Source organism: Triturus cristatus, chromosome 7 (assembly GCF_964204655.1).
Source record: "Triturus cristatus chromosome 7, aTriCri1.1, whole genome shotgun sequence".
NCBI classification, from domain to species: Eukaryota; Metazoa; Chordata; class Amphibia; order Caudata; family Salamandridae; genus Triturus; species Triturus cristatus.
Window position 1 is genome coordinate 409,029,754 of NC_140590.1, and position 15,968 is coordinate 409,045,721.

Here is a 15,968-nt window from a genome sequence, read left to right on the forward strand (position 1 = left end):
ATGTGGGCAAAGAGTGAGAGAGAGGATGGAGAGCAGGATACCAAAATCTTTCTTCACCGCGATAGATTCCTTATTTCTCTGGAATCATGGCGTTCCCCGGATTGCACTGAAGAAATGCTTTAAATCTACATTCAATGGGGGGATTGCTGCAGCTGGCATCAAAACCTATTACAGAACTGCCCATTTAATAGTTATAAATGATTAGTTGCATGACACTTAAGGAAATTCCGCTTTCACTCCTGAAAAATGGGTAAAGCATGGAAGGTCGCTCCTACATTTTCTCTATGGTGGACCTCCAGACCCAGGGTTCCCTTTATTGATGAAATTGGTCATTAGACTCTGGAAAGAGATACTTAAGGACATGGGGAGGGATCAGAAGATTACGTGTGAAAGGCTACTTTGGGTAAGGATAAGACTACCTTAAGTGATTGCACTGAAAGGTTTTAAACAATGGCACATGATAGGTATCGCACACTTGGGGAGGTAATGGGAAGAGTGAGGATTAATTCCTTCCAAGAAATGCATATGAATTTATGTTACACTGTACACAGTTTTTTAGATACCTATAATTGAGACATGCCCTCATCTCACCCCGTACATTGCAGACATTGATGGCCTAGCTTATTTTAATCCCCAAGAGACCAAGTTATTATTATATAGGACCTTGGCAATAAATACACCAGATACCTTTGAATCATTGAGACAGATTTGGGAGGAGGACCTGAGGTCGCTTACAGATTATGGGCCCGATTCACAGAACTAACTTAAGCGAAAATCCTAAACTTCCTACCATTTTCGTATTCACAGAAGGCACTGACTCATTTTGGTATTCACAGAAGACACTTACTCACTTCGGTATTCACAGAAGTTAGGAGTCCTAACTTTAGGACTCCTAAATGCCTTCTGTGAATACCGAAAGTCTTAAAATTAGGATTTTTCTCAGTTTAGGAGTCCTAAAGTTAGGACTCCTAATTTTACTACTACTAAACTGAGAAAAATCCTAATTTTAAGGCTTTCGGTATTAACAGAAGGCATTTAGGAGTCCTAAAGCTAGGAGTCCTAACTTTACTACTACTAAATTGAGAAAAATCCTTATTTTAAGACTTTCAGTATTCACAGAAGGCATTTAGGAGTCCTAAAGTTAGGAGTCCTAACTGTACTACTACTAAACTGAGAAAAATCCTAATTTTAAGGCTTTCGGTATTCACAAAAGGCATTTAGGAGTCCTAAAGTTAGGACTCCTAACTTCTGTGAATACCGAAATGAGTAAGTGCCTTCTGTGAATACCAAAATGAGTAAGTGCCTTCTGTGAATACCAAAATGGTAGTAAGTTTAGGATTTTGTCTTAAGTTAGTTCTGTGAATCGGGCCCATTGATTGGGAGGAGGCTCTGTCATCCCCCAGACAGTCCACTATTGCTTCTAGGTTTCGGCTGATTCTAGTCAAAATCTTGCATAGGACATATTTTACTCACAATAGGTTGTGGAAATTGAGCGTAATTCCTTCACAGATCTGCCTTTGATGCCAAACTCAAACAGGGACTCTGAAAGATACTTTCTGGAGTTGCCCAGTCCTGAAGGGATTCTGGAGCAGAGTTCTGTCCACACTGGGCTCGGCCTTGGGCTGGAGTGTTCCTGATGACTCTAAGTTGATCATTGTTTATATAAATACAGATCTCTACAACAATAAATGCAAGTTGTTGTTAAGATTGGGTCTGATGGTCACCAAGAAAGACAGCAAGTAAGTGGAAAGACAGCACCACTCCCTTTATGTAGGTATGGGAAAAAGGCCTCAATCAATGTATGACAATGGAACAACCAATTAATATCACAAGAGCTTGTCCACAATAACACCATAACATTTGGGAGCAATAGTTTCAGTATCAAGGGATCCAGATTGACCTGATAGGTCCAGCAAGTAGCAATTTGGACAAGTAAATATGGTCTATGAAACTCCAGGGCTCCGACAATAGCCATAATGGATGCCCAGTGGGGCAGATGGGGGATATTTAGTGAGCAAAAGAATTATATGCATGGCTCCAGGGGGCGTTTGGAAGGTGGACAACATGACCTGTTTGGAAAGAATGTATGGGGATTTGGTTGTACTGAACCATTAACATCAATAAAATGTGTTATAAAAAAACCCAAATTAGGGGCCATGGAAATCATCTGAGCCCGCCTGCTATGGGAAATATCCCTGGAAATGCTAGTGTCCAGTGTTCCTTGAGACCAGAGGGAGCTGCTGCTCGGTAAGGCTGACAAAGGGTATGAGATTTAATGGAAATAGTTCTGAACAAAGCAATAATTTGTACTTGGGAGTTTAAGCAAATCAAAATTGTAATGTCTAGCCAACAAGTGGCCCAAACTGTACCCTATTCATCCAGTCTGGAGTCTTGGAAACCCCCTGTGCCCAGGTTTTCACTCACCTTAACAAGCAGCAGTTTATTGATTTTTTCCTTTTTTGAAACTATATATCTTTGAACAATCATATAAATGTATTCCTTGAGTCTGGTTTATGCTATTTTTTACATTGTAATTTTTTTTTTACATGTGCCAAAGATTTCGGAAAACCAAGGACTGGCTTTAGGATTGTGCAACTGATGCTCCTGCACCTGGTGCTGACATTGGTGGAGAGAGCTGTAGAGTTCCTTGTGTGTCCAGCAATTTACTCATCATAAAGTAGTGCAGAAGATTAATGTGCCTGCTGCAAACAAAGTGTACCACGCAGATGACAGAGCTGACTGCGAGAGAAGTACAAGTAGTGTTATAAAAAAATGAAATGTATGTCAGAGAGGATTTATGGAGAGATGAGGAGCACTGTTGGAGGGTGGTAGTGAGGGAATTTGTGGAGAAGGAGGTCATGGAGGGCCACCCAAAAAAACTGTTGTATTGTTTACACATTTTTGTAGCAAAACACAAGCTAAGCATGAATGACTCTTTCGGGCTTGATAAGACATCATTAGTAGAAAAAGTAAGGTACCTATTTAAGGGCAGGGTTAGACACAAGGAATGGTTGTTGAGAGATGTTGAAGAGCTGAATTCCGACTGCTTACACAATGATAGAATACAGTATGCGTGAAAACTATAGTTGGCTTGTCATAATTTAGGTTTGCTAAATGTCTACAACCAAACAGGTTAGATGGCTCACAACACTTTGGCCATAATGTAGGAAAGAGACTAATAGGTTAGGGATGTGTGATGAAATGTGTTTCGGGGCCTCCTTAGTATTCGGCTTGATCTGCATATTATCTGCTGAGTTGTATATGATAATAATAAGCATTCTAATACTTATAATTCCTAGTATAACTCTCCAAAATAAACAATCATAGAATAGTACATACCATCCATTATGTGTGGATGCTGATGTGTGAGTACAATAGCAGGGCTCTATGTATCATTACCTGCAGATAAAAAGGTTCTGTCATTATTCGCTGGACACCTATACTGCTCTTTCTCTAAACAAATGGTATAGAACCTTTTAGAACTAAGGTGATCTACTGAGTGTGATCTCAAGAATAGTGGGATGAACATGACAATGCTTTAACTAAATGACCTTGCAGCAGAAAAGAATGCCTTAAATCACTGCATTTAAGAAGCAACCAACATCCTCCAGACAACAAACAGGAAAAATAAAAGGAAATGCCTAGATAGACAATGCATAAACTACAGAAAACTTCCAATAGTAAAACTCTACCATGACTCTCAACCAACAGCAAGGCATCAGAGAAAGCAAAACTTGGTTAACAATGAAAAATGCTCACTTCTGGCTTAAACTAAAATTCTTAAAAATACAACAAAAATGAAATAGTTTAAGAATATCATGTATCGAACTTTTCAAAGAATTGTGCATTCTGCTATACTAATTATACCTTAAATATCAGTCCCTCTCAGTAAAACATGTAACTTATTCCCGCTCTACTTCCACTTATCATCTTGATAGACAAAGTATGTTTTCTGGATATAAATATAGTCAAAATTCATGTGTCTGTAGATTTAATAATATTGTGATACTTGTGAAATTCTGTATTTTTTCATAGATTCTTTGTGGAAGCCTATCAATATGCACTGGCCATGGTCTTCGCCATAAATGAAATAAACCAAAACCCGATGATATTACCAAACATCACAGTAGGCTTTAGTATTTTTGATTCGTGCTACTTAGACATGAAGGCCATGCAGGGAACCATGGGCCTACTATCTGGACAGCGGGACATGATACCAAACTACAGCTGTCAAGACCAACCGAAGATGGCTGCTATTATTGGAGATACCCTTTCCTCGTCCACAGTCCAAGTAGCTCGGCTACTGGGAATCTATAGGATCCCCCAAGTAAGATGTTTTAAACTAATGTGCCCATGATTGTGTGTGTGATCCTATTATAGCCATGGTTTGTGTTTGCACAATCTAGTCTTTGCTCTACAAGAGTCACTTTAGATAATTTAAATGTGTACAAAGGGAAAGATTAAAATTCAGCAAAATAAAAGATCTTGATGAAAAGGCACAACAAAAAATGAAAAGAGAAAGAAGGTAGTGAGTGATAGTAGAAGGAAATAACTTCAAGAATATTTAGGGCAGATGAAGAAACCCAAAATGCAGAGAAGTAGACGACATGCAACCAGTATAGAAAGGGTAATCAACCAAGAATATAATCATTAAGAATATGATTGGCAATGCGAAGGAAGTAAAAAAAGAGGAGTGGCAACTAGATTAAGTTCATCCTAGTAAGTCTCTCGAAGATGTTTGGTGTATGAAGGGGGATGCTTCCAATTGTTACAGTAAGTCAGAATCTACTTGAACTAATAGCAATAATATTAAACATCTTGTTCTTTGGATCACCAAGTTGCAATGTTAACTCCACCACAAATAATAGTGTACATGCCGTCCATTCCAGGGTTGCAGTTAACTCTGTGAAAAAAAAGTATGGTGTCCCTATTATTCTTGGAACACCCCCTTCCAGCCCGTTCGTGGAAGGGAGGCAAGACATATGGGGCCTTATTACGAGTTTGCTGGTCCACTGACCACCAGACTCATGGAGGCGCAGCAGTGGCGGCCTTTCGACCGCCCCATTATGTCCAAGGCTGTCAGGCTGCCCAGGGACCACCGCAACTGCCAATCATATTATGAGTTTCCTCACTGCCACATTTTTCATGGTGGTGCGACCGCCATGAAAAGTGTGGCGGTGAAGAAACAAAGGGTGCCCTACACACCATGTGGATGCACACAGGGGGGTGCACAACATGTGCCCCCCTCTGTGCATGCACACCAGTACCTGCATGGCATGGACTGCACCAGTCTATGTTGTGCAGTTATGGATTTTTAAGGCACCACCGTGGGAACACCAAAAAACATCCCACCAGGCAGGAGAAAAATCTAATCTGGCAGGCCTTTTAGACATGGGTTTGGATGTGCAGGAGCAGGGCCGTCCCGCTACTGCACCGCCAAACTCATAATAAGGCACCATGGATACTGACAATGAATCCCGTTTTTGACGTGCACTGCCAATGCCCAGAGTTGTTGATGTAAACTCTACTATCTGTCACTGGGACTGCAAGACTTTCCAACACCTCCCTTAGTGAAGATAGCCTAAATGGGGAAAACCCTACTATACTATGGGGGAGAACTCAAAATAATATACTAACACTGTTGTTAGGAAGCAAAACTTTAATCCAGCGTACGAGTCTTTCCATCTGTAATTCACACTGATCACCTGAATGGGTACTTAGTTGCTCTAAATACATTTCTATGTAGCACAAGGCCTTGAATATAGTACAGGGGCAGGTGCATACATTTCGATGTGACATTTACATGTGAAAGAATAATGTCAATTGCATACCACCCACAATCATGCAATTAATTGATAGTAGCCTCACCCAGTTATCCAGTTTGTGTCAGTTCATGACTACATGCTACAAATATTCAACCTCTTTTTGGGACTAGAAGCATAGCCTATCATTTCTACTGATTCTGTGGCACAAGCCACATAACTCAAGAAGTGGGAGCATGGCCAATCTAAACAGAATATTAAGTGAAAAATTCATTCTTATATAGGATTTTAGTTCTGCACATTTAAAATCCCTCATATAAAGCAATTACAAAGGGTCTCAGATATAAAGCTGATATTTCTGGTATGCTGCACTTGCAGCAACGTAGTTGTGTATGGCTGCTTTAAAATACTCAATACATAAGTCTGGCTGAAAAAAAGAGTTCTCTTAAGCCCAAAAAATCCAGACTCTGATTTAAATACTGAAGTAATCCACCAACCATAACGTCTTGACCACCAACCTAAACTTCATTTATGCAAACCAAATGTGTAAGGCCACATGATGTTGCCAATTTATAAACGCACCAACACTAGTTCCTGGTGTATAGAAAAAACTGGCGTAGATTTTGGGACTGATAAGAGACTGCGTAAAAATTTGTTTTCGGCTATTTGAATGCCAGGCTGTTCTTTAAAGCCCCATATAGAGGAACCATAGGCCGCAATCGCTACACACTTTGCACTATATATTTTCAATATACTCTCAATTGGTCTAGCCCCCAAACGCTTTGCAAACCCCATTAATCCTAGGGCAGATCGAGTAATAGAATTCTTTTTAATTTTCTGTTGCGGTATCCAAGAGAACTTCTCATCAAAAACAACCCCAAGGTAGGTGAAGGAGGAGACCGGGGTAACTTCCAGCCCATTACAATAAAAGGAATAGGATTTTCTTGCTCTACGACCAAATGACAAAATGTGGGACTTACTATTATTTACTTCTAGATCCAGCAACTGCATGTGGGCCCCAAAGGCGTCTAAGAGACCCACCGCCGTGCGTGCTATAAGGACAGAGTCATCCGCGTATAGGAGAACCGGAATTGAGCAATCTCCTACACGCGGGATATCCAAAGTCGCTGTCAAAAGGGATCTGTCTAGATCATTGATGTACAAGGTAAAGAGTACCGGTGCCAAAATACACCCTTGACGGACCCCACGAGCTGATCTGAATGAACTTGAGCATTTACCATCCTGTGAAATCTTGACTGAGGTAGTAAGATCTTGATGAAGATCAGCCAGGATATACACTAAGGACGGGTCAAGACCTTTATCCAACAAAATGTTCCCCAGCTTTTACCTGTTAACCAGGTCAAACGCTGAGGATAGATCCATAAATGCCATCCTTAAACAGCCTTCTTTTGCCACAGTGTATTTACTGATTAGTAAGGACAAATTAAGGCACTGGTCGGTGGTACTTCTACATTTTCTGAACCCATATTGTAAAACAGAAATAATATTCTTCTCGGTAGCCCAATCTGAAATTTTAGTTAAAATTATTTTTCCTAAAATCTTCACAGAAGAGTCAATCAGGGATATTGGTTGTAGCACTGCGGGTCCCCTCTCTGGCCCTTCTTAAAAATTGGAATGATAGTCGATCGAGACCACGATGCAGGGAACCCTGAGGTGCCAGAGACATTAAAGACATTAGCCAGGATCTTTGCCCAAAATTTAGGTTCACTTTTGTAGAGATCTGCCGGAACAGAATCAGGGCCAGGGGCCTTATCACTGATAGTCTCCCTTATTGCTTTCTCCACTTCCTCTTCAAGGAACACAAGTGGGACTCGGGTTTGAGTAGGTAATAGGCTAAGAGGCAAGTCCTGGCTCTCAGGGGAGGCATATATTGCCTTAAAATGGGACAGCCATTGAGCCTCAGTAATATGACAATCTTGAATCTCATTATCCAAGCCTGAAAAAAAAGTGTGTTAATAATTCCCCAGAATTTTGAACTATCCCTGAGTACATCTACTGATAACAGTGCATGCCATGCCTCGGCCTTAATATCTGCCTTCCGGCTGTTAATTGCCATCTTGTACTGTTTCTGCAAATCAGCAATCAAGACCCTGTCACGTGGTAAACTTTTCAGGGTTAGATTTAAAAGTCGATGGGCATGTGAGCATTTATTATCAAACCACTTTAAACCACGTGACGCTCTCTGTTTGGACTTAACTCTTAGATCGCTAGCTATTTGATTGCAAATACCCTCGAAGGCTCTAAAAATAGCATCTTTTGTGCTCAAGGGGTTGACACATATTAGAATATTCCCCTTGCATTTCTCGCACAGATCTATAAAAAAGATGTCCGGCATCACTTTGGGCCATCTGAGCCTTCTCCCTTGATCACAGGTAGTTACAGTACAAGGTGCGGTTTGCCTACTGCCACGAGCTAATAGGCCGCAGCTTTTATCTAGTTCCAAAATGACAGGGTTATGGTCACTAAAGGGCGATTCCCTGGCATTATAAAAGACTACTTTGCCTAATAGCATGGGAGACAAAAAAATATAATCAATAATGGTGTCTCTAACTTTAGATTTAAATGTAGGGCACCGATCAAGAATGTTAACAAAACCAGGTTCAAAGAGGTCAGCTTCAGACAAGAGAGACTCTAAGCCCTCCCCCTGCTCTGAATGTTCAAAATGGGGGGTCGATGCAAAATTATGACCAAAACCATCTTCAATGTAACAATGAGAGTGACAGGGATGTATCTTAAAATCACCCATAAGCACAACATAAAACAAAGTAGTTTGCATAGCCCTATAATTTTCTAAAAAAAGTTTCAAAATGTTCAAATGTTGGTTCCATTGGTCAGTTTCCCCAGAATTATAAAAATTTAGAAGAAGTATCTTGGGATAGGTAGTGAAACATATTTCTACTGCCAGGCAGTTAATAGAGTCTATGTCAATCCTTTTCATGGATCCCTGTAGGTTCAGAGATAGAAGTAGCATAAGACCACCCTTTGCTCTTCCTGCTGGTACTGCTTGGGTTGGTAAGAAATAGGAGCGAAAACCATCTAGCCAAAAATTATCCCCCCTATCCCAGGTTTCCTGAAGGGCAATTTTGTCAAAAGATTTTATAAATTCTAGCCACTGGGGGTTATCTCTTTTACTTCTTATGCCCGCAATATTCCAGCTAATCATTCTGCATTTGGATGAGTTTACATCACCAATGACTTCTTGGGGATGATTGATACGGGGCATAGCAGATAGGCAATTTTCACTCCCAATATCACTACCCTCCAGGTCATTAAGGCTAGGTGGTAGGGAGCTAACCTCTGTCACTGGGAGTCAATCATTTGAATCCAGCAGGCTTAAAGGATAAATTCTATTAGACAGTGGTAAACCCTCCTCCTTGGATCCTGGCCGCACACCTGTAGTATAAGGAAACAGGGCCCCAACTCCGCACAAGCTTACAGGACTAGAAACTCTGCTTACAGGTCTAGGCCGACACAGTGGCAAATGGAGATTAATGTTGGCCTGTGACCTTTTGTAAGAATACCCTGTACTTGTTGGTGGGTAAAAATAGCTCAACGGGATGGCCATTATGCCTTATATCTGGTTTATTAAGATTGACTATTATACAATCACCTGCGATTTTTTTGGGTTGATTGCCCACCCAAGACAGCCGTCTAGCCATAATAATATGGTCTGAGATTTCAGAGGAACCAGAACAATAATGGTTACACCAACTTTTTGTTTTACGCAACAAACCATTTGTTGATTCTTTTTCTGGGTGCTCAAGGGAAGGAACCCCCACAAGAACAGCGACCAAAGAAGTAGCTTCTGGGGGGAGATCAATCCTGTTATAGTTATTAAGAATCGGATTCTTATGCTGCTTAGAATTCCCCCTTATAACTATAGTCTGCCTTCTAAGTTGCGTAAAGTCAGTACAGGGGGCAACATTAGGATGCTTTTGACTTGCAGTTAGAGGGACATCCATCCTATCCCCTGAATTCAAGGAGCCGCCCCTCCCCAGGGATGGCAACAGAGCGCTAGATTGGTTGTTCCCTCTATTAGCTAACCCAGTTACTACTGGAAACACATCAATATTATCAGTCATGAGACACAATTTTTCTCTCAAACGGGAGTCCATAATACTATTTAAATGATCACATTTCTTTTTTAGATCAGCCACACAGGAGTTCATACTGTCAATAATGTTCTTAGCAATAGTGGTCAGCATTGATTCGAATCTTGTACTAAAAATATCCTCAATGAGGGACCGCAAGGACTGTTGGATGGATTCATCAATTACCGGGAAGGCCTTAGATGTGCTTATCTTGGAGCCTTTAGTGCGCTTTATAGTTTTTTTTTTAGGGCGTTTTACTCCAGTAGGCCCTTCCATGGAAGCCCTTTCACATGGTAAATTGTAAGTGCTCTGAGGGCTAGGGATGACACCCAAATCTGCCAAAGCGGGGGATAACGCATCGGTCTGAGGTTTGGGGGCTTTAATCAGTACCACAGGGTCCAGGGGTACAGGGGCAGATGCCAAAAGTGCTGTCGCCACAGTCCCTTCCCTAGGGGCTTCACTTATATCCAAGCCTAGCTCCTTTTCCGCATTTGCTATTTCTTTATTCAAGGCACCCACAGCAGAAGTTAGGTAAGAAATTATAGATGGTGACTTTCTGGGTATTTTAGCTTTTAGAGCCCCCTTGTCAGAGTTACCCAAATGTTTACGCTTACCCATCTGAGATTGTTGGAGGGGTGACCCAGCCCAGACTTCTTCGGGCTTCGACGGGCGCGGACGGGCCCGCCCTTGGCCCGGGCTTGACCCGGGCACGTCCGCGCGTGTCCCGCGCTGCGTGTGCCCTCTGCTGGTTAAGAGGGCCTTTGGCGCCCTCTGATGATTCCGATTTTCGGCGCTGAGCAGGGTGTTATGGGGGATGTAGTCAATTCGCCCCCAGGAGCCGTTCCCCTCACGGCGTCAGCCAAAAGAATGCAGTCCCAAGAAGCCGTTCCCCTCACGGCAGCATTTGGTGAGGTATGGGGCCAATCTCCTTGAAGAAGCCAGAAATAATTAAAAGCGCGTCATCACTAACATAAAGCAGCAATAAATTGACTCTGACACTGCTCTACTGAAGGAATACTTGATGCACTCTCATGTCTCACTGTGGAGCTCACTTAGAAGGTGGACAATTCATTTCAGCGCACTCCACAGGAGCAATTCGAACCACAAGCATGATCCACCAAAAACCTGTCTGATTTATAGGTAATATCCTGTCCCTGTTGACACATTCCATCAAAAGTACATGCAATACATTTCCAACAATTTAGGCTAGGCGTAGTATGTTGGTAATTGGCTGGGCAATGCTCTTCTTCTGCCTGTGCACCAAAGTAGCTCTGCTCCACATGTCATGATTCCTACACATTTTACAAATTAAGAAGAGACTATGTAATAACCTAATCAGTGTCCCAGCTGCAAAACCTGGGAGCACTCTTCTTTTAGATTTACAGAAGCAACCTTCATAAAAGGCTATCCAAACCTTGTTTTTTAACCTGTGACACTTCTGCAGTAGCCTTTTTCAGTTTAGCAACAAGAAACTCTACCCAGTTGTAAATTGCACTCTACAAGTAACCTAAAAAATATATAGTCTTATGTTTGCTCAAATGAAGACCTTCAATTCTATATCTGTTACAACCATGCCGCACCTTTATTTTGGGTAGTCTAGCTCACATTATGTATTGATAGGTACAACAATACCCATTATGCATGATGTGTAGAATAATTTGAGTGTGGCATTTTGTTAATATAATGTTTGCAAAGATGAATCCATCACTCTTAATGGATATTTAAAGAAGCATTAATGATAGAATTTAGATGGGTTGTAACTTTACAATGTTTAATTGAGTTGATTGCTTACATAATCTTGGTAAGGAAGGGTGAGCCAATGCATTGTATCTACTGTGCCATTTAGACAGTTTTACGTTCCTAGTGAGTTATCGTAAATATTTTTGGCGGGGGGGGGGGGAGGCTACAACCTGATTTAGGATCTTAACAACCTGGAAGATGCCGAGGCCTGTGTATTTTGGCATTGATTGGACTCTCTTTGCCTTATTCTCCAGCCAGCCATTTCCAAACGATATTTTGAATCCCTTTTATAAATGTATGAATTTCAGTCTAAATAACAGAGCCAAGCCTTTTTTTCTATTGAGTTTTCTGATGTTGTATCACCATTTTTATTGGTTGCATCTAGTTCTTTCATATCTGTACATTCATGATTGAACCAAGATTTGCAATGTTATTTTTGATGTTAAGTCTATATGCCTGGCTAGTTCAAGTTGATGTTAGCTTAGGTGAGTGTGGAAACAAAAAATTACATTTTAGGACCAAGCATTTGGGAAATGGGAAAGAAGGAAGTTAATAAAAGAGAATGAGAAAGAGATGAGAATGATCCAAGGCATGATGAATCAATTTAGAACTTTTGTTAGCTGAACCTCCCGCCTGTAATTTGGTTTCAGCCAGTTACCTTGGGGGTACCAATCTAATGAAAATCTGGAATTTTCCACACATTTGTATGTTTTATGAGAATTTGGACTTGACTACCTAGGGATCACCCTCTCATGGTTTTTGAAATATTTTTATTGGCATTTTATAAATCTTTGTTACATTACAAAATACATAACTTGCATTTATTGGCATGTCTACTCAACACTAAGCGTATAGTTTGAGAGGACATTATCCAACAGTACTAATACCTGCAGTGAGCAACCAATGATTGTATACAAGCGACCTCCATAGGGTATGGGAAATCCATCCCGCTGTACTGGATAGGGTCAGTAGCTGTGTCAGGGCTCATGTCCTTAATGGTGTCTCTCCATGAAAGTTGAGCTGTCAGCTCAGGTGGGGAGTGCTGTACTGTCATATAGTAATCATATGTGGTGCCGTATAACATGTGGAAAACGAACTGTATGTAAACTCTAAAACTCAACTGGAGCAGATTGGGGGTATCAAGAATCATTTGAGAAGCCTTCTACGGGTGGTATGCTACTTGGAGTAATGTCGCTCAATGTGACTTCGGCTTCTAAGCGCGTCCAGTACAGTTGCGTTATTTCATGACGCATCACCTGAGTGGGGCAGAAGAAGTGGGGAGAAGAGGCATGAGGGGACCACACTCACTCTCAACAACGCCAGCCCTAGACTGTGCCCATTATTCTCAATAACTCAGTTCATGGGGGAGTCGTCATCCGTACTATAAGAGTGGCTCCGGTGTTCTCAAACAAATAAGCCTTCTTTCCAGAGGTCTGCAATATCACCCTCCCATAGGTATTTTAATGGCTTCTAAACCTAAAATGCATAAACATGAATTGCCATCAAGATTTGGTATTTAATATTTGCTCTTTGGATACAAAATAAAAATAAAATCTCAATGTTTTATTTGTTGTTTTAAATATAAAGATATGAACATAAAGATGGGTTGCTTTGTAAATTAAACCTTGGGGTTTGGGAGTGACGCAAGCTTTCAGGCGCCTCTCCTAGCTTCCTGTTTCTATTTGTTTCAGTGACCAAAATCATGCTGCTGTATTTTGTTTTCAGTATAACTGTTTTAATCCCAGGCCATTGGAGCATGGGACTAAAGCTGTTCAAAGCCATTCTGTTGCTGGGTATAGTGGCTGCTGTAGTGTCCTGCTGGACACTTGATGAGCATCCCCTTTGATGAGGCTGCACTAGCACCAACCCCACACCCATTCATCACAAGTGTCACCGGTCAGGTGACCTTGTCAATAAAGGGGAGTGTCGCATGTGTCCAGGGCCAGTTATGCACCAACACCTCTAGAGTCCTTGTGTCCGGTATTTCAGAAACATGTGGGCCTAGGGGCCACAATATCACATTGGTGACGAGATGGACTGTAACTAGCTTTCAGCTGCCTTCCAACCAGGAACCCTCTCACCTCACTCTGCCATGGGTGGTTGTCTTCGTTCTGGCCACAGTGGAAGGGAATGCTAGCACACTCGCTGTGGCCTGATGTGCTGTAGTACTGATGGTGAGGAAAGCACATAAGGCTATGCAGTGGATAGTTTTGACCCACTGCTGGCAAGGTGGTGCCACAATAATCATAGCTGGGCCGATGGTGTGACAGCTGCGGCAAGGACCAGGAGGAGAATCCTCACAGATCTTCACCACAGCAGGTGGATATGCGAAAGAGAAGGAGGCCACAGAAAAATGTTGGCTCCGCCACCCCTGAGCAAGGCTAAAGAATCAGTGGGTGCAGCTCCTGCTTCCCTCGCAGCAATTGGGGCTGAGTTGACAAACCCACCACAGGTGCGGAGAGCACTGTGCGCCCCTGAGTGGCTGCTTGCCACTGCATCAGAGAGGAGAGTAGACTGCTTTGCTTCCTGTGGCAATCCCACAGCAACAGTGGTGCTCCCCAACAAGAGAGGGGAAGAACTGCATAAAGTGTATGAAGCGCCGCAAAGGTGGGGGGAGGGACCAGCTCAACAGAAGAGGTGACATCCCAATGGCACAGCAGTGAGCTCTTTGCTGCCTTCAAAGCCTTAATGCCTTCCAAAGTCTAAAGGCAGAGCACACTGTACTCACCAACCAAACCCAAGTACCTACAATGGCAAGAGCAGTTTCGAGCCTCCCGTTTTTCGCATCGACTGGAGCTCCTGGGGTGCTGAGAGGGAAAAGCTAAGATAGGTGCAGAAAGCCCCATGCATCTTTGGTGGCCACCTGCAGCCCCCCACTGGTGAAAGAAGACACTTTACCTGCCGCACTTGCCCTGCCCAGTTCCCATGTGGTTCTGTCAGCCAGAGTAAAGAGGAGGCAAGCAGCATATGTCAGCCCAGAGTCCACAGATCACCACTAAAGGGTGAGAATTTGATTAGCTCACAGCCAGGGGTACAAAAAATGGATAGCCAAGAAGAAACAGAATGCATTGGGAAAAAGAGAAAAAAACTGTGGCCAAAGATACCAGGGCAACAACAAATTGAGGTGAATCTGCACATGATCTGGAAGACAGAGGTGCTCCGAGGGACACTGAACACTGAGCTGTGTCCACCCACCATCCCCACAAACACATGAAGAATCAGCAGTTCTGTAGGTGGGAATCAAAAGATGAAGAAACCCCTTGCCAGGACAGGGCTGTGATTACTGTGCTAGCATTTTCTTGGCAGCCCCATCCCAGACAGCAAAAGGACAGAGTATTCTCACTATGCCTGGGAGAGAGGACATCCTGGCTGACAATGCTTCCCAGCCAGGGATGGACTGCAGTAGCCAGCACCAGAGACAGCCAGGTATGGTTTATTTCCCCAGAGGTGGCAGCCCTGCATGATGCTGCAGCCGGAGTACAGCCAGAGAGCAAACATGGTTTGACTGCCTATTGAGACCATGCTATGGAGACCATGCCATCGAGGCACCCCAACAACAGACTGCCTACATGGGCCCCAACATTAAACATCAGTGAAACAAGGTAAAATCCTAGAGGTGCAGAGAGGTTTAGGAGGAGCCAGGGTGCAGGAGAGAGAAGGGCACTCTGACTCTGCTTCTACCCCAAGGAAAAAGGAAGGCATCACTGAAGCCACCAAGAGCACCAGGTTCAACCACAAGACAGACTCAAACAGAAGACGTAGTCCCACACCTCCCTTCGGCCAAGACCGCAGAGAGGATAGCCTGATTATGTTCAAGCAGCCCTAGCATCATGACCCAAGGAAAGCAAGGCAAGACCCAAAGGTGGACTTAAGCACCTGACACCGTGACTATGGTCCAAACACTAGGAACACATGCCACATGCCACCAACCAAGCCTAATGACAGCAAAGTCCCAAAGTGCAAGCACTGCACCACACAGAGAAATTGAGGCAGAACCACATCTCCATGATGCCCATGGAGTAGAAGCTCCAAAAAGATCCCAGAAGAGGGAGCACGCCATGTGCCCACAGTTTGTGGCCAGATGCCACACAACACTAGAGAAGAAGAGGAGGATGGGATCAGTGACTGTCCTGATCATCACCAAGCCAGAGCCCAAAACACAAAGCTGAACTACAGAGAACATCAACTACCGAGAGGCCCTGTTGGCTGTTCTTAAATAAGGCGTACACAGCTGCACCCAGAAGGAGAAGAGACTGGAACAATGAGAATGCTTGGCAGACTAATTCCAAATAAATGTGCATGCTGAAGCACCAAGGAGAAAGAGACGAAGGAAGTGTGACAAGCCGGTTTGCAC

The 15,968-nt window shown here is 42.9% G+C and overlaps 1 protein-coding gene across 1 annotated transcript in view; it reads left to right on the forward strand.

The window, feature by feature from the left end:
- Nucleotides 1-15,968, forward strand: part of LOC146809807 (vomeronasal type-2 receptor 26-like) — a 135,249-nt gene that overhangs the window by 3,769 nt on the left and 115,512 nt on the right. The window contains exon 2 of the mRNA XM_085614901.1: nt 4,036-4,327. Within this exon, the coding sequence (XP_085471027.1) occupies nt 4,036-4,327 (292 nt within the window). The remainder of the gene's footprint in view (nt 1-4,035; nt 4,328-15,968) is intronic.